This window comes from Anomaloglossus baeobatrachus, chromosome 3 (genome assembly GCF_048569485.1).
Source record: "Anomaloglossus baeobatrachus isolate aAnoBae1 chromosome 3, aAnoBae1.hap1, whole genome shotgun sequence".
NCBI lineage: Eukaryota > Metazoa > Chordata > Amphibia > Anura > Aromobatidae > Anomaloglossus > Anomaloglossus baeobatrachus.
The window spans coordinates 247,982,641-248,002,424 of NC_134355.1; the positions used below are offsets into that span (position 1 = coordinate 247,982,641).

General features: G+C 43.9%; 1 protein-coding gene across 1 annotated transcript in view; it reads right to left on the reverse strand.

Moving 5' to 3' along the window:
- Window positions 1–5,038: 5,038 nt before the first annotated feature.
- The window catches only part of SLC22A3 (solute carrier family 22 member 3), a 387,524-nt gene continuing 372,778 nt past the window's right edge, over window positions 5,039–19,784 (reverse strand). Inside the window, exons 9-11 of the mRNA XM_075339784.1 lie at window positions 12,106–12,218; window positions 9,546–9,645; window positions 5,039–5,871 (exon numbers count right to left, since the gene is read on the reverse strand). Coding sequence (XP_075195899.1) covers window positions 5,790–5,871; window positions 9,546–9,645; window positions 12,106–12,218 — 295 coding nt within the window. The 3' untranslated portion in view covers window positions 5,039–5,789. The remainder of the gene's footprint in view (window positions 5,872–9,545; window positions 9,646–12,105; window positions 12,219–19,784) is intronic.

Consider the following 19,784-nt stretch of genomic DNA (forward strand, 5'->3'; position numbering starts at 1 on the left):
GGTAAGACTGTATAAAGTATTTATTTAGGTCTCAAAGTGGGCACAATAGCAACAGGAACCTTTCTAGAATGCAGCCCAGAACTGCAGAAGGGGAATCTTTTAGGTTTATTGCGAAATTTCTGCTGACAGGGTCCCTTTAAGTCCTGGGTACAATCCGGGTGGTCAGGTGGCAGTTAGGATTTCCACATTTGTGAGTTATGAGGCCTCCTTGTTACTGTATGCTTGTTTAAGTCCTGGGCTGTCTAAAACCTAGCCCTGACCTCTCCTTTATCTCTTACTTGTATAGCAGGTGAGGAGAACCGTTCCCCTGGGTACCACTAACTCCACTGTGGTCCCTTGCTCTATTAATGGCGGTGCTACAAGTGTTCCTGCGCCAGGAGACTGAAGTCCCCTTCGCTCTCCGGTCTTTTTTGCTGGGCCTGATAGAACCCGTGCAGACTCGAACTTCGGTATCCAAGTTGCTTCTTCTGGGGTGAACCGAATTGGTCCTTTTTCTCTATTGCCTCACCTCCGACCCTCACACAGGATCTCTCACACTTCACTCGACTCGACTGACTCTGCCAACTGTCTCATTTGACTCGCTTTGACTGGAGCTAACTGGCTTCCCGCCCACTCACCTCAGACACCTCACGCACTAAGCTCAACCCCCTAGGCTGGTTTCAAGGACAGTGCTCACCACTATACAAGCTTAGCTGCACTAGACCCTAACCATGGTTTAGTGGAGTATTGTCATGAGTCTGTGTGTGTGTGTCATGTGAATTCTCCTAATGTGGAAATCCCTTCCTGCACCTACCAGGTGTTACTGTGGCTACTTAACCATAGGGTGCCACACATATTTGCAGCTGGTGTGTTTTTTTTGTTCAAAAACGCGCATCTTTGTGGTCAAAAAAGATGCAGCCTGTATTAATTACACCTGTTTATCCGCATTACTTGAATAAAGGACACCTGCTCACAATCAATAACACTCCAACCTCTCCACCATGGCCTAGACCAAAGATGTAAGAGTTCAGCATAGCGCATGGGATGAATGTGACCTAATCCAAAATGTTCTGTACGTAAATTGCCACCAAACAGCATTCGACTCAACTCACAAAAAGACAAGTCCCCGCTCAGGTTCATCATCTGTTAATGGAAATATACAAGCTTCCATGTTACTGGTACACAAAGGCTCTAGAAAAACGCTATGGCTCCCTCCAAAAAAGAAATCCAGCAAAATCTGCACTCTCAAATCCAAATGCCCCCTTCCCTTCTGAGCCCCACAATGTGCCTAAACCACAGTTAGCATCCACATGTTTGGCATTGTTATAGTGAGGAAAGTTGGCTTAATTTACAGGGTGCAGGTTTCCAGAAGCATGAGCTGGGCACAATGTACGGGCACTACAATGTACTGGACATGACAAGGGTTTATTTGCAAGATTTAATTCTGTAACGTTTACTGCGTTTGATTTCATGGGTGCTTTCTAGAGAGAAAATTGTCACTACACCCATAAATGAATTCCCAGAGGGGCGTAGTTTCCAAAATTTGGTAACTTGACGGGATTGTTGCTATTCTTGCACTTAGGGGCTCTGCAAAGGGAGTACGCAAATTATTGTAGGAAAATCTGCAAAAATCAAATTCTGCTCCTTCCCTCCCAAGCCCTGCTATGTGGCCAAACAGTATTGTACAGTCACATGTGGGGTATTGCCACATTGATGAGAAATTATGTAACATATTTTGGGGCCTTTTTTACCTTTTCCCCTTGTGAAAATTGGAAATCTGGGGTTAAAACAACATTTTAGTTGGAAAAATGTAATTATTTTTTCTTCACCGCCCAATAGTATAACATTTTGTGATACACCTGTGGTGTCAATATTCTCACTGCACCCTCGATGAATTCGTTGTGGGGTGCAGTTTGTAAAATGGGTCACTTGTTGGGGGTTTCTGCTGTTCTGGCACCTCAGGGGCTCTATCAATGTAACATGACACCAGCAAACCTTCCCATCTAAATCTGCACTCCAAAATGGCGTTCTTTCCCTTTTTCACTTTGCCTCAAAAGTAGTTTACAACCACATCTGGGGTATTGGCAAACTCAGTAGGAATTGCACAACAAATTGTATGGTCTATTATCACCTGTTACCCATTTGAATTTGAATTTGGAACAGTTGGGGTTAAAGCAACATTTTTGTGGTTAAAAATGTATTCTTTCATTTTCACGGCTCAACGTTATAAAATTGGGGTTCAAGGTACTCACCAAAAATGTAGATAAATTCCTTCAAGTGTGTAGTTTCCAAAATAGGGTCAATTGTGGGGAAGGTCCACTGTTTATGCACATCAGGGGCTTTGTCAATGTGACATGGCACCATAAACCATTCCAATTAAATCTGAACTCAAATATGGCGCGCCTTCCCTTCTTCACTTTGCACTGTGCCTCAAAAGTAGTTTTTGACCACATATGGGGTATCAGCATAATCAGGAGAAATGCACAACAAATTATATGGTCCATTTTGTCCTGTTATCCTTACAAAAATGAAAATATTGGGGTTAAAGCTATATTTTTGTGATTTTAATTTTCATGGCTCAACAGTGTAAAATTCTGTGAGGCATCTTGGGGTTCAAGGTGCTCACCAACCATCTAGATATATTTCCTGAGGGGTCTACTTTCCAAAATGGGGTCACTTATGGGGGAGCTCCACTGTTTAGGCACATCAGGGGCTCTCCAAACAAGACATGATGTTCGCTTATGATTCCAGTTAATTTTGCTTTCAAAAATTCAAATGGCGCTCCTACCCTTCCAAGCCTTGCTGTATATCCAAACAGTAGATTTCCACCACATGGGAGGTAACAAGCGTACTCGGGAGACATTGTACAATAAACTATATGGTGCATTTTCTCCTGTTACCTTTGTGAAAAAAAGTTATCTGGTTGAAGTAACAAGTTTGTGGTAACAATATATTGTTTTATTTTCATGGCTCAACATTGCAAAATTTTGTGAAGCACCTGGTACCATAGAAGTGACATCTATTTTCAAAACGGCACTGATTGCGCAACCACAGCTGCAGTCATGTGGGTTTGTGGCAAAATGTGACATGTGGCTTAGCTAATGAAATAAGTCAGACAGACATATACATCACCAGCGTCGGACTGACCCAGTGGAGCACCGGAGAATCCTCCGGTGGGTCCATGGGGCCCCCGTGGCCCTCCGGTCCCTAGTGGGCCCCAATGCTTTATATTGTGCGGGCTTGTTACTGTGGGCTTGGCAGGGGTGTTTTGCGGGCAGACTGGGCCCTCATGCTCTGATGGACCCCCAGCCTTTCCATCATAAACTGCAGTGATCACACAGAATAATCTGTGATCTTTGCAGTTTCCATGGTTGTAGCAGGACCTGTGGTGACATCACAGTCATGTGACTCACCACAAGTCCTTGCAGTGCGGGAGTCCTCATGCCTGCACCCTGCACAAAATGAGGTGCGTGCAGGAACTGCAGACTTCGCCTCTCATATTCAAATGTCTTTTAGGCGCGCGTACATTTGAACGGTGCGGTGCCAGGATTGAGGCGGAGGAGTTCATCAGCACCGCACCGACATCCGTCATCACTGGGGCCGCACGGAAGAAGAGCAGGCACCAGGTAAGCACTTCTGCCTCCCCCTGCAGTGAGCTGCCCCCTGCAGTGAACCTCCCCCTGCTGTGAGTCTCTCCCTGCTGTGAGCTTCCCACTGCTGTGAGACTCCCCTTGCTGTGAGCCTCCCCCATGCTGTGAGCCTCCCCCTTGCTGTGAAACTCCCCCTTGCTGTGAGCCTCCCCCTTGCTGTGACCCCCCTGCTGTGAGCCCCCCCCCTACAGTGAGCCTTCTGCTTCCTCCTGCAGTGAGTCTCCCCTTGCTGTGAGCCTGCCCCTTTCTGTGAGCCTCCCCTTGCTGTGAGCCTCCCACTGCTGTGTGCCTCCCCCTTGCTGTAAGCCTCCCCCTTGCTGTGAGCCCCCCTGCTGGGAGCCTCCCCTGCTGTGAGCCTCCTGCCTCCCTCTGCAGTGAGCCTCTCCGTGCAGTGAGCCTACCCTTGTTGTGAGCCTCCCCCTTGCTGTGAGCCTCCCCCTGCTGTGAGTCTCCCCTGCTGTGAGCCTCCTGCCTCCCCTGCTGTGACCCCCCCCCCTGCTGTGAGCCTCCTGACTCCCCTTGCAGTGAGCCTCCCCTTACTGTGAGCCTCCAAAACCAGGAGTGGCAAAATCAGAGGAAAGTATAATAGAAACACCTCTGCATTTTTCACCCACTCCTAGTTTTGGCTTAGAAATACAGATGTAACAGTCCCCCTGCTGTGAGGCCTGCCTTCCTCTGCAGTGAGCCTCTCCCTGCAGTGAGCTTACCCTTGTGAGCCTCCCCCTTGCTGTGAGCCTCCCCCTGCTGTGAGCCTCTTGCCTCCCCCTGCTGTGAGCCTCCTGACTCCCCTTGCAGTGATCCTCCCCTTGCTGTGAGCCTCCAAAACCAGGAGTGGCAAAATCAGAGGAAAAGTATAATAGAAACACCTCTGCATTTATCACCCACTCCTAGTTTTGGCTTAGAAATACTGATGTAACATTCTGACCAAATATTGAACATGTGAACATGGCCTAAGGATATGTGATAATTTATTCATCTGTGGGGACCGATTGCTGGGACCTGCACCAATCGTGCAACTTTTATCCCATTGAAAGTGGAGCTGATGTCCGACTCGTCCCCTGATGCATTCCTTCAATAAGTGATCATATATCTAACCTGTGGATCGGTGATCACTTGTTTTCATAAAAGATCCCCCTTACTGCAAACTACTATAATTGTACATCAGTTATTGTGTGTGCTCAGGAGATGTGCAGGAGCCGGCTGTACTTCACAGTCGATGCTCCACTATAATGGGGATAACGGCTAGCAGGTATTTGCATATCGTTGTAGGGTGGGCCCCTTGAGTCAATTCATCTGGTGGGCCCCAGACACTGCAGTCCGATGCTGCACATCATCAATTTTGTGCAAGATACACAGGGGTTTGGAGGATTTAAAAACTTCAACAGGGGACCCCAAAAAACTGCAGCTGGTCGATCATATTGGTGCTTTATGATACATTTTAATAGTTTTTTATGCCAAATTTACAAATGACCAGACATGGTAGTTATTTGGACTTAATATTCAAAGTAAATAAAAAAATGTGTATTAAATGATTACTTCACACCTACAGAGATAAAAGTAACATGAATATTTATTATACATAATAAATAAAACATCTATAGTGAATTGGAACAGTGTGAGACAGGTCTCTGTGTGTACTGCGTGTTTTTTATTATATTGACAGTTTCGAGCAGATCCGTTAAAATTGGTGGAGTTGGGCAGAAAGGGTTATGGTGATGCCCAATTTTCAAATTCATGATGAGATGTGGCGTACCTTACTCCACAAATCTTAATCCGGTAGATTTAGAGAAAGATTTGTGGAGAGTGGACTGGAAGCCTCTAACCCCTTGTGAACAACGCTAGTCTTGAATCGGGCACAATGTGTGAAATTCCCTATGATATATTTGCAGCTAGATTTCAGTTCCTAACAAAATATTTTTAAAACTTAAAATAAAAGTGCAGTATGTGAAAAATACAAATTTTATTTTAAAAAAAGTTCATATATATTTCAAAGTATAAAATAACTGATTACAATTGTTCACACTAGTTGGTATTGCAACACGATATTTTTCTGCTTGCCCGTGCTAGACCTAGTAAGCTATACATATTTGGGGATACATTTACAAATGTATTATATTTATTTCCGCTGACATTGTAACATGTTATCAAGTGCTTGAAAGGTCATAATCTCACGACATCAATCTTTAGATGACTGTCCAGAATAGGTGTGTCCATTTTCTCTTTCTTGTCATTTCTCATTGACCTAAAATGAAAAGTTTCAATTATTTCTACAGAGTAAAAATCTTTCTATAACACATAAAGAAAACAACACACGTGGGCAGAGACCTGTCAATCCGAGGCAGGGAAAAGGAGGGTTTAAAGTATGTTTGTTTTTCTCTGAAATTCTGCAGTATTACAAATTCAAACATACTTAGATGAACTCCCACAGGTAGTAGACAACAACAGATGAGAAGTAGAGGTATCAACATAAAGACCAAAAATAGCAAAAATGTCTAAAAACAATAATCTTTATTAGATAAATATATACTGCTCAAAAAAATAAAGGGAACACTTAACAAAATGGTATTTTAGTGTTCCCTTTATTTTTTTGAGCAGTATATATATAAAATCCCAGGCAAACACAATAGGCAAACAAAAAAGTGGCGTGTACTGACTACCCCAGGGTAACTTATAGGCAGGAAGTAGCAGAGGTAGTGGTGTGTGGACCGCATACAGATATTCCAGTAATGTTATAACGGAAATGGGTCTTGCCCTACGCTCAACACTACCTACCAACGAAGATAATACCACCCTAATTTGTACGGCACCCCCGTTCCTCAATGGCTGACCCTATTAATCCCTGCTCTGCCACTAGATATGTATCCTCCACCAAACCTCCTTAAAGTGCAAGTGCAGTCACAAACCATGTATCACATTCATCGGTAGAGTCATATAAAACACAACTCTTCAATAATCAAGAATGTATACAGGAACAAATAAATAAATTTATCCTCATCAAAAGCCAAATATAAAACAGACATAGGTAAGAGGTGGGAATAAATGACCCCTATTGCCCAATACTAGGACAATGCCTAGACAGACATAGATAAGAGGTAAAAATAAATGGCCCTTAAAAGGGGATACTTAGACCACATTGGTAGCTCCGTGGGTCTTTAGGAGGATTAGCTACGAGGCCAAAAAAAGTCCTCTCCATATCAACATCCCATGGGATGAGAAGTAGAGGTATCAACTCTACTTGGGATGTTGATATGGCTGGGACTTTTCTTGACCTGGTAGCTAATCCTCCTGGAGACCCACAGTATCTGTGTTTATTTACCTACAGATTAGTAATGGGGTGTCATAGACGCTGCCATTACTAATCCAGGACTAAGCGGCTGCGGTGGGCTGCCATTAACCCTTAATTACCACGATTGCCACCGCACCAGGACAATTGAAAAGAGCGGAATAAAGCTCCAGGATTGTCACATCTAATGTATGCAACAATTCCTGGCAACTGGAGGCTGATATTTTTAGGCTGGACCTCCCCAGCCTGAGAATACAGCCCCAGCTGTTAGCTTTATCTTGGTTGGGTATCAAAATTAGGGGGGACTGCACGTTGTTTTTTAAAATTATTTATTTAAATAATAATACTAAAATATAGCCGCATGTGGTTCCTCTTAGGCCGAAGTCGCACTTGCGAGAGACTTGCACGAGTCTCGCATCACATCACCTAGCATGGCCGCACATACGGCCACACATACGGCCGCACATACAGTACTCTCCTGACAAGAGCGGGTCAGCTGCATGTGTGCGGCTGCCAGGTGATGCGATCCGATACTCATGCGAGTGTGAGACTCCTGCCTTATTCTGATACACAGGCATGATAAAGCCCGACAGCTGGGAGCTGCAGTCGTGGGCTTTATCTGTGCTGGTATCAGAATAGGGTGGGGTCCTATGCCGATTGTTTTATTTATACATTTATTTTTATACCATGATACCGAGCCGCAGACATTTGCATTGCTTTCTCCGCCCATCGGCCATGCTGGTGCCTATGGTTGGTTGCAGTCAGCTGACACGCTGCCACTCAGGGTGGGAGCAAGTATAACTGCAACAAATTACAAAAACCGGTGGGAAAGCAGTGAATATTCAATGAGGGTTAATTGTGAGCTTCGGAAGGGAAAGCGTGACCTGTAAGCAGCTTGCCGCCATGACGGAGGTTCGATGAGTACACCACGTGCGCTCCTAACCCCCTATCCGTTCTACCAAAATTTTTAATCTCTGGATTCTGCTTCCCATAAACTTATATGGGTACCAGATTCTGGAACGGATAAGGGTTTCTTAAAAAATGTATCAGGGACCCACTGTCCCAGGTTATTTGCGAGTCCGCCCAGCTCTACGTATACTCTTTTGTGTCCTCCCCTGCATAGGATACATGGTATGATCAGTCCATGTCCCTGTACAGTCAGACACGGCCATTACACAGTACACAGCAGGGGCACATTTATAAGATTATCTTAGTACAGGAAAAAAAAAACATCGAATTGTGGAAATTATTATTATTCCAAGATCTATTGCTTAAAATCAACTTTAAAATTAACTTTGTTCTCTGGAAAAGCCCCCTCAGCCATTATGCAATCTCATCAGGAAGGCACCTGTTTGGCTTATTTATTCTGCAGCAGAACAACAACCTCAGACATACAGGCAATGTTGTTAAGAACTACACTACATCTACAGTATAAAGAAGGAGAATGAGTCCTGGAAAAGATGATATGGCCTTTACAGTGCCCTATTCTCAACATCAACAAATTTGTCTAAGCTTACATGAAAAGACAGAAGGATTTACAGAAGCCTACATCCACAGAAGATCTGTGGTTAGTTCTCCATGAAGTTTGGAACAACCTACTTACTGAGCTCCTTCAAAAAATGTATACAAGTGTATCTAGAATTAATGCTTTGATGCTGTTTTGAAAGTAAAGTGTGGTCACACCAAATATTGATTTAAGTTAGATTAATATTTTGTTCACTCACTCTCCAACGTGTTAAGTGATGAAAATGAAGTATTAAAGGGAACTTGTCAAGTGCAATATGCACCCAGAGCTACGAGCAGTTCTGGGTGCATATTGCTAATCCCTGCCTAACCGTCCCTGTATACTCTAGCATAGATAAAGAGATCTTTAGAAAAAGTATTTCTAAAGATCCATTATGATATGCTAATGAGTGTAGGGACTAGTTGCAGGAGTGTTAGTTCCTGCGCTGATTCTGCCCTGTTAGCATGCCCACAGGTATGTGATAACATGCTATTCAATGCCCAGTGTCTTCAGTAGTGACCTCTCTGAAGCCAGAACGCATACGTCCGGCTTCATAGCGTGCATGACCGGAAGTGCTAGGCATTCTGATCATGCGCACTGACACTAAGCCTGGCATCTGAGGCGGTGACAACGGACACAGGTACATGCGTCACCGCTGATGACTCTGGGCATTAGGCATTGATTAGCATGTTAGTACGCCCCTGTGGGTGTGCTACCATGCTAAGAGGGCAGAATATGTGCAGAAACTAACGCCCTGGCGACTAGTCCCTGCACTCATTAGCATATCATACAGGATCTTTAGAAATGCTTTTCTGAAAGATCTCTTTATCTATGCTACTAGATACAGGGACGGTTAGACAGGGATTAGCAATATGCACCCAGAACTGCTTGTGGTTCTGGGTGCATATTGCACCCTATAAGTTCACTTTAACAACTCTATTTTTAAAATCATTATTACTTTACAGCATTTTTTTCCATACTTTCCTAAAGCCTTTAGCAACAGTTCTGTACATGTGACACAAAAATCCCATTAAAACAAATAAAATATAATAATAATAATAACTATGTTCCTTTTTAGGAGGACTTTAATACTATGTTTATTATAGAAAAAAATAGAAATAGTGTTTACCTTCCAAGATTCTCAACATCTTCAACTGTTTCTGGTAAAGAAATACCCATTGTTTCAGGCAATAACAATACTAGTCCACCACAAACAAGGCCAAGTATTCCTGGGGGCAACAAAAATATGCACTGCATTACATCAAATAGCCTTCCTATTCCAAGTTGATTTTACCATGTCTGCTTCTTCACCTAATCCACCAAGCACATTCATTGTTCAATTTTTGCTGTCACTTTAATTTAACTACAAAGAAAAAAATCCAGCTCCTGTAGTCCAATCTTCAATTTAAATAAAACATCCTTTTATTAGAAACATGTTAAAATATACAGTATAGATAGAAAATCTATATGAGTAAGGGTCACTATGACATGAAACACGTAAGGATTTTCTATCTATAAATGTATATTTCAACATGTTTCCAATAAAAGGATGTTTTACTTAAATTGAAGATTGGACTACAGGTTCTGGATTTTTTTCTTTGTATTTGGATTTTCCTGTGGAGGTGGACCGCCCTTCCTCTGCTTTGTTCCATGCATCCTGATGGAAAGGTCGTATGGTGAATGGCAGGCTGAACTTTTTTATTTAATTTGATTCTACTTTAATTTAACCTCTTCTTGACATTAGACATACCAATTCCTCTCATTTCCTGAGGTATTCCTAAAAATGGATGTACCAGTAAGTCCATGAGATTGTGTGGGCACAGAGGCTTGAGCGTGGTATGATTACTGGGTGAGTCTTGCTTAAGTATCTGCCAAGTGTCTGAAGAAATAATCATGGCACCAGCTATACAATCCTCTAGATGTGATCAGTAACAATTGCAGCACTTAGAAGGTTGTGTGAGGGAAGAGGCTCGCTTTCTTATCCGATCAGCAGTCCATGACGTGATCATGAAGTGCCAATGGATCTCATGACAACTGAAAATCATAAAATGACTTTTATGTCTGCCTGGTATGGGGGCCTGTTAGACTCTGCCATAAGCAGGATCAAACAGGCCTCCATTCAGTGTAAAACCGACAGGTTTAATATCCCTTGATCTGTATTAGATAACTGTTCAGACTATAAATTATTCACGCACCATAGAGAAAGTATGTTAAGAATAAAATAAAAGTTAAAAACAAATTGTACCATTTTTTTAAAAAATGAAACATAAAAATCACAAAAACGTTTGTTAAAAGCAAAACTGATATAAAACCAAATGTTTTTATGTAATATAAATTAACAAAAGAGAGTAACCTGATCTATGAAAATGACACGCGCTTTAACCCCTATAGTAAACAAACAAAATAAAAAGCTCAGCAAAAATGTTTTTTTCTCATCATTCTGCCTCACATAAAGTGGAATAAAAGGTCATCAAAAAGTTTTATGAATATAAAAATGACTGAAAACATCATCCCATCCCAACAAAAAAACTCCACTCAGCTGTGTCACCAGAAAAAAAATTTAGCTCTCAGAATATGGTGATGTATAAATATTTTTTTTCTCTGCAAGAATTGTTCTCGATGTGTAAAAGCAACAAAACTTAAAACAAGAAGCAATATAAATCTGGTATTACTGTAATCATGCTGACCCTAAGTATAAAGTTGACTTCAGAAATAGAGTATAAAGTGATCAAAATCATGTAGAAATAGAGTATAAAGTGGTACAAAAAAAGTGCCCTGATTAATCAAGAATTTTCATATTTTTCTTCTAGTTTGCACTGGTTCTAGTTCTTTTCTCAAAACCCCCCCAAAAAAACAAACAGCGGCCCTGACATATCGTCGGCAAACACTGGCCAGAAGAATATCTGATGAATGGGCCTTATGGAATTGTTCCATGTAAGGCCTGTTTCACACGTCAGTGAAAAACACTGACGTTCTTCACTGACGTGTAAAACACGCACATGTCCCTTCGTGTTCCGTGATTCACGGCACATGTGGGTTGTCCATGTGCAATCCATAATCCGTGATCCGTGATTGCATATGGACATTACTCACCTGCCTTCACTACTGCTGTCCATGGTGCTGAAGTCTCCAGCTCTGCAGCGTCTGCCCACCGCTCTCAGCACCTACTTCCTCGTCGGCAGTCCCTGCTCTCATGAATATTCATGAGCCAGGCAGGAGCTGCCGAGAGCGGAGCAGGCACAGCGAATCGCAGGCAAGGTAAGTTGAAAATATTTAATATTTAATATGTCTGTGATTTTATGGTACGTGTTTCACTGATCACACACGGATCACACCATAGTGTGATCCGTGGGTCATCAGTGATGCCATATAAAAACTGACTTGTCTCCGTGCAGAATTACGGTCACGGGTGTACGCTGCACCGAGACAAGTTCAGTGAAAAATCACTGATGTGTGAGCAGACCCATTGATTATGATGGGTCTGCGTATGTCAGTGATTCTGGTACGTAGAAAAAAAAGCACAAACGTACCAGAATCACTGACGTGTGAAACAGGCCTAAGTGTCGGATCCTCTCAGTGTGAAAAGAACTCAACCTGTTTCAAAAAATATCTGAAATCAAAGTGAAGTAAACGATGTGCTCATGTAGTGACATAATCGTGCCGATATTATTACCTTGGTCATATCTTACCAAATATGATGAGAGGAAGTTCCACCCATAGTTCTGCTAATCGGAAAAGTAAAAATGGTGCAATAATGCCTCCCAGGTCACACATGCCCGAACACAAGGACACACCAAAGTTTCTGTAACATTTAAAAAGGATTAAATCAGTTAACTTTCCGTAAAATAGCAAACAACTTTTACACTAAAATTAGAAAAACTACTAATTACAATTCAGGTTCTATGAAATATGTACCAAAAATATTTTGTGAAGCTTTTTAGAGCTCTAAAATATCTACAATAGATAAAGATTTTGTTGTTTTTTTACCATGTTTCATGCCAAAAACTTTGATCATTGGCAAAAAGTACGATACCACAAGCATATCATTACCTGACCTTCATTTGCTTCATACAGTTGAATGTCATAATGCTGAATTATCAGTCACCATCTCACAACAGATTTCTTCACTATGATTTATTGGCTTATCAAAAACAGATGCTCACAGCTCACTTCAGAATTGACTATGCTGCTGTTCCATAATGACACTGGGCTGCAGTACATTCATTTATATCTAATAGACTCCGCACGCCTAGCACGCACCACTGATGAAAGAGCTTGGAGCTGGAATGAGTCAGTGACATAACTGCCTGGCTCCAAATATCGTGATAAGATATGGTTGAGTAATAACTCCTTTTTCCATGCATATTTAAAATACTTTTGACTTTCTGTGGTATTTATGAAAAATGTCAGCTTTAAACACATCTAAATTCTTTTTTAACTTTTTAAATTCTCTTTATTGATTTTCAAACCAAAAATGTAAAACATTAACAACACTGTAAAACATATAGCAGATATTATATCACATTTATGTTTTAAGTAAATGTTCTTTCCATAGGTTTTTCAATGATAGAACACATATCCAGTATAATCTATGGAGCTCATCACATGTCCATGGTTTTTTTTTGAGAATGTGTCCACAAACAAATTGCAGAGAAATGTCTGTTTTTAATTCAAATCATTCAGCAAAATTACCCATATTGGTCTAGGGGTCCATAAAAAATTGCTGCCACTACACAGATGGCATCCATGTGCTAGCCGTGAGCTGCCCGTTTTTAATATTGCAATGGAAATTGAATTTCTTCATTTTTTCTGGCATACAAGAAAATCACTGAAGAAGCACCGATTGTAAAAACTGATATTGCCCAAATACTGATGACTATTTGATCCAAAACACTGAAAAACAGTGCCCAGTGTTTTTACATATAAGAAAAATCAGTAAGATCTGAATGAAGCCTAAAGAGATTTCATTACTGGTGTTGGTTACATTTAGAACAAAATAAGATTATGTACAGTAAATGGAGGTGTCCAATGTATTTGAGTGAACTTAAAATTCTTAAAATATTTGAGGTTTTTCTTGACCATCATCACAGGTCCTAAGGCCCTATCACAGCGATCGCACCCGCTTCCGTCGGTTCTGCGGCACGGGCAATTCATTGCCCGTGGCGCACAATGTCGTTAACCCCCGTCACACGTCCTTACCTCCCTAACAACGTCGCTGTGTGCAAACATCCTCTTCCTATAGGGGGAGCTACGTTCGGTGTCACAGCGACGTCACACAGTGGCTACCCAATAGAAGCGGAGGGGTGGAGATGAGCGGCCGGAACATCCCGCCAACCTACCTCCTTCCTCATTGCTGGCGGGACGCAGGTAAGTTGTGTTCGTCATTCCCAGGGTGTCACATGTATCGATGTGTGCTGCCTCGGGAACGATGAACAACCGGCGTACAGAAAGAGGAACGGCATTATGAAAATGAACGACGTGTCAACGAGCAACGATAAGGTGAGTATTTTTGCTCGTTAACAGTCGTTCGGAGCTGTCACATGCTACGACATCTCTAACGATGCTGGATGTGCGTCATGAATTCCGTGACCCCGACGACATATCGTTAGATATATCGTAGCGTGTGACGGGGCCTTTAGTCTTTGACATCCTTTTCCAAGTATTCCCAATCTCTAACAGCACTAGACAAGGCTTCCCCTTGTCCCCTTTATTGTTTATTCTTACTATGGACACCACTGGTGGAGACAGACAGAAAAGTGCCCCTGTACAAGAACAGTATATGGGCCCTTTTCAGTCCAACAACTCATCAAGCACAATTCTACCTTCTTTGAGGGTAGAAATCATCCACCTTAATTTTTGGGCCCCTGACAAATGGTTGCACCAATGATACGTCCACCCCTGATGAAGACATTACTCCATAATCTCATATCAGATATTGGGATCCAAAGGTTTTAAACACAAAAGAGCAGCTTGCCTTTACCAATAACTTACTTCTGCTGATCCCTAAGTGCCATTTTGAAAGTCTTTGATGTGTACAGGAAAATCTCTAATTTAAAGTCAAAAAGAGTAAAGCAGTATTTACACTTCAAGATTATCATGATTGAGGGTTCCTAGGAAAGCTCATTTCCAGATAATCTTGTAGTCTAAACAGGATGCAAGATGTTCATTCAGTAGGCAAAATGATCTTTTGGTTTTCACAAAACATCATCATTCTTGGTAGTGCTTCGTTCTTTGTAAACAGAATTTTTGCTGCTGAGAACCAGGGCAGCCTGTGCACAATGAATGATCTATACAGATCATTCAGTGCACGATCTATACAGATCATTCAGTGCACAACACTAAGGCCAGAATCACACTTGCTAGTGCCTCGCGTGTAACTCGCGCGGGTCTCTCATGGTAGAACCCGGCATGGCCGCACACCATGCATACAGGAGCGTCTGAGCTGCATAGAGATACATGCAACCGACCCGCTCCTGTCAGGGGAGTGTTCAGCCAAGCCGGGTTCTACCATGAGAGACTCGCACGAGTTACATGCGAGGCACTAGCAAGTGTGATTCTGGCCTAAAGGGAACCTGTCAGGTAGGGGACTAGCAGTTCTGGGTGCATATTACTAATCCCTGCCTAACCGTTCATTTATACACCAGCATAGATAAAGAGATCTTTAGAAAAGGTATTTCTATGAGATGCAAATGAGCGCAGGGACTAGTCACAAGTGCGTTTATTTTCTTTGACTAGTCTGCCCTCTTAGCATGTTAGCACGCCCCTGTGGGCGTGCTAACATGCTGTTCAATGCCCAGCATCTTTGGCATGGACACCTGTCTATTGTCACCAACTCTGACAACGAGGTTAAGCTCAGTGCGCATGATCAGAAGTCCCAGCACTTCCGGTCATGCACACTATGAAGCCTGGTGTACGCTTTCCAGCTTCAAAGAGATCTAGTGCACATGACCGGAAGTCAAAGGCGGTGACAATGGACAGGTGCTGTTATTGTGAACAGTTAAGCAAGTTGAAGATTAAATGATCTCGAAAAGGCATAAAGTTATAACATTATATTAAATTATATTAAAGATTACACATTTCGTTTAAATTTTAGGCAAAATAAAAAAAGATTTTCATCTTTTACATTTTTAAAATTACAAAAAGAAAAATGGGCATATGCAAACGTTTGAGCACCCTTGGAGATTTGTGTGCTTAGATAACTTTGACCAAGGTTTCAGACTTTCGTTAGCCTGTTAGGGTTATGGCTTGTTGACTATCAATGCTAGGAGAGGCCTGGTGATGCAAATTTTACAGCTTTCTAACAACCCAGTGTGACGCCCTGGCAAAACCAGGTAGTCACACAGAACAGGCCCACGCATAACACCATCAGACAAAGGGTTACATACAGCCGACCTGAAACCTTAGTGACAACCCCAGGGTAGGACAGACACGCCAGTGGGCGGGACCAGGCGGATGGAGAACGCTCACCTAGGGGTCTGGAGAACCCGGGGCGGGAAACAAACAGTCAGTCAGTGAGTGTTGTCTTGAGTGGAAGTTCAAGTTCAAGCCAGAGTGGAAAGTTGTCGGGGTTGGAGCCCTGGCATGCTGGCTAGGTGGCAGATGGTGGTCCGCGTCAAACATGAGATGGGAAGACGGCTGCCGGAGATCCGAGGTGGACCGGGACAGGGTAGGAGCCCACTGGTACTGACACCGGAGAACCGACCCGGAAACCGTGCACAGAGGGGGTCCTTGGACCCTGAAGCCCGGACCGGAACCAACAGCCTAGCTAATTAACCAATTGAGGGCAGGATTATAGGTCCTGTCCCAACCAAAGTCCCAAAAGCAGACAACAGCCCATCGTGGGGGATAGGGCATCCGCCAGGGCCCGGTAGATCCCAAAGGCCAGCGTCAGCGGGCATGGCTCTCACCCGTAGTTCTGGGAGCGGGCTTCCGTGTTCCATACCGGAGAGCCCAAAGAGAACTCACAGCAATGCAGAGAAAAGTGACACAGACCATCAGCCCGGGTGTGGGACCCGAATACACCCGGTCGTGGCAGCCGGCCACCATGACCTTGGTTTACCTTTGGACTTGTCTGAATTATTTCATCGTGAGTAAACTAACATCCCCCGGTCTGACCGGGTGTGCCGGCCCCTGCATTCACCACCCTCAGCACAGAGACACTGGGCCCTGGGGCATCCATCCTTACTAGAGATGGGACACCCCCCTAGAGTTCGAGTTCGGTCTGGTTCATCGAACGGAGGACAAGTTCGTCGAACGTTCAACAAACTAACTCGAACCCCATTGAAAACAATTGGAGGCAAACACAAACACATAAAAGCACATTATACATGTACACATACAGTTAATAAACATTGCCATTACACTTAGGCTAGGTTCACATTTCCGTCAATTTGTATCAGTCACAATCCGCGGATCTGGTAAACAACGGAATCCGTTTGTTGGATTGTGACTGATGAGGCCGCGTTACATCCTCCGCCCGACTGATCAATCGTGGAACGACTGACCACCGGGCAGCAGGAACGCAGCTTGTAACGTTTTTTGAGCAGCGCAATCCATAGTCTTTCGCTGCGTATGCTCTCTCTATCTCCCTGCACATGTAACCAGGGTACACATCGGGTTACTAAGCAATGCTCTTTGCTTAGTTACCCGATATTTACCCTGGCTACGTGTGTAAGGAGTCAGCGCTAAGCGGTGTACGCTGGTAACCAAGGTAAATATCGGGTAACCAAGCAAAGTGCTTTTCTTCGTTACCCAATATTTACCCTGGCTACGTGTGCAGGGAGCCAGACACTTTCCCGCTCGGCTCCGCCCCCTCCCGCACTCTGCTTGTACATACGCACACACACACACTCACCTGTCACCAGCCATCTCCGGCACTGACATCCTCAGCAACATGGCCCCGCTCGGCACCACCCACTCCGTCCCCCGCACACATTCTCGGCGGCCGAACGATCGGCTGATCACCCGACGGCCAGCTGCTGTGAGCGATCGGCTGATCACCCGGTGGCCGCCGATAGATCATCTGTTCTCTCTCAAAAGCCGGTCGGCTATTGTGAACGATCAGCTGATCGCTCTGTCTTTTACAATGGAGTCCGACAATGAATTCTAATTCTTGTCATCCGTTGTAACAACGCATCAGTCACAAGCGTCAAGCAACGCATGTGACTGATGCAAAACAACGGAAATGTGAACCTAGCCTTACAGGTCCCAGTGACGCGTCCTGCACTCTGTCTCACACCGCTTTTCCTTACGATAATCTCTGCGTCCTCCCGGTAACCAGCACTGATGATAGGACCTTCCATGACGTCAAAATAGACATGTGACCAGTCACGTGTCTATTATCTCATTGGCTACAGACTGGTCACATGGCTAGACGTCCTGCTAGGTCCTGTCAGTGCATCTCTCCGGTACGCGGTGCTTGTTCCAGCATCTCCATGTACCGGCGAGATGCACTGGCACATGGTCGGCTTTCCCGTTCCTGCATGTGGGCGCTCTTTACAGAGTCAGCGCACATGCAAGGACTGGCTGCCACAGCCGGTGAATTGCAGCATCGGGAAACACGTGATTGGAGCACCGTTGCTATAGTTGCTATGTCACCTGCAGCCTCTGCTCACTCACTGAGTTATTAGACTGCACGGAGCAGCAGCGTCTTCCTCCCATGCAATGCTGTCTGATGTAGCAGAGCTGCATGGGTTGAAGGAGAAAGAAGACAGAAGACCAGGATCGTGGAGGGATGACAGGGAGTAATAAACATGGAGTCTCTAATGTGTCTGTGTATTTCTATTAAAGTATTTTTTCTCTGTGTGGTGTCTTTTTTTTTAACCCTTTAATGGAGATTCCTAATGGCCGGGTCAAACTTGCCTGACATTAAGAATCTCTGGCTTAATACTAGCTAGTAAAACAAAGCTAGTATTAACTCATTATTACCCAGCAAGCCACCCGGCTTCAGGGCTGCTGGAAGAGTTGGATACAGCGCCAGATGATGGCACTTCTATGAAAGTGACATTTTATGGGGCGGCTACGGACTGCAATTCGCAGCAGAGGGGCCCAGAAAACTCGGGCCAACCTGTACTGCGGATTCCAATTCCCAGCTGCCTAGTTGTACCTGGCTGGACACAAAAATTGGGCGAAGCATACGTCATTTTTTTAAAAAATTATTTAATAAAATTTGTGAAATAATTAAAAAAATAAAGGGCTTCCCTATATTTTTAGTTTCAAGCCGGGTACAAATAGGCAGCTGGGGGTTGGGGGCAGCCGTACCTGCCTGCTGTACCTGGCTAGCATACAAAAATATGGCGAAGCCCACGTTTTTTTTGGGGGGGCAAAAAACTCCTAAATACAGTCCTGGATGGAGTATGCTGAGCCTTGTCGTTCTGCAGCTGCTGTCTGCTCTCCTGTATACACTATTGAATGGAGCATGCTGAGCCTTGTAGTTCTGCTCCCCCTGCCTCTCCCTCCAGCATACTGTCCTGGATGGAGGATGCTGAGCCTTGTAGTTCTGCAGCTTCTGTCTGCTCTCCTCCATACAGACAGCAGACAGCAGCTGCAGAACTACAAGGCTCAGCATACTCCATCCAGGACTGTATGCAAGAGTTTTTTGCCCCCCCCCCCAAAAATTATGTGGGCTTCGCCATGTTTTTGTATGCTAGCCAGGTACAGCAGGCAGCTACGGGCTGCCCCCAACCCCCAGCTGCTTATTTGTACCCAACTGGGAACAAAAAATACAGGGAAGCCCTTTTTCTTTTTAATTATTTCATGAATTTCATGAAATAATTAAAAAGAAAAATGACATGTGCTTCGCCCAATTTTTGTGTCTAGCCAGGTACAACTAGGCAGCTGGGGATTGGAATCCGCAGCGCAAGGTGCCCAAGCTTTCTGGGCACCCCTGCTGCAAATTGCAGTCCGCAGCCGCCCCAGAAAATGGCGCTTTCATAGAAGCGCCATCTTCTGGCGCTGTATCCAACTCTTCCAGCTGCCCTGGTGACGGGTGGCTTGCTGGGTAATAATGGGGTTAGGGCTAGCTGTATATTATCAACTGGCCCTAAGCCCAAAATTCATGGTGTCACGCCAATATTATACATGGCCACCATGAATTTCTAGTACAGATAAAAAAAACCACAACACACAGAACAATATTTTTATTAGAAATAAAACACAAAACAATTAGTGACTCCATCTTTATTGAAATAAAGAACCCCCCTCCTCAGTAGTCCGGGGTCAACGGTCCTGCGCAGTCCAATCCGGATCCAATATCATCTGATCGGTTTTCTGGAAGGCAAAGCGATCAGATGATGTGTCGTGTTCAAGGGCCTGAATCACATGACACAGCAGCTGATTGTATAAACGGCTTTTATACAATCAGCTGATG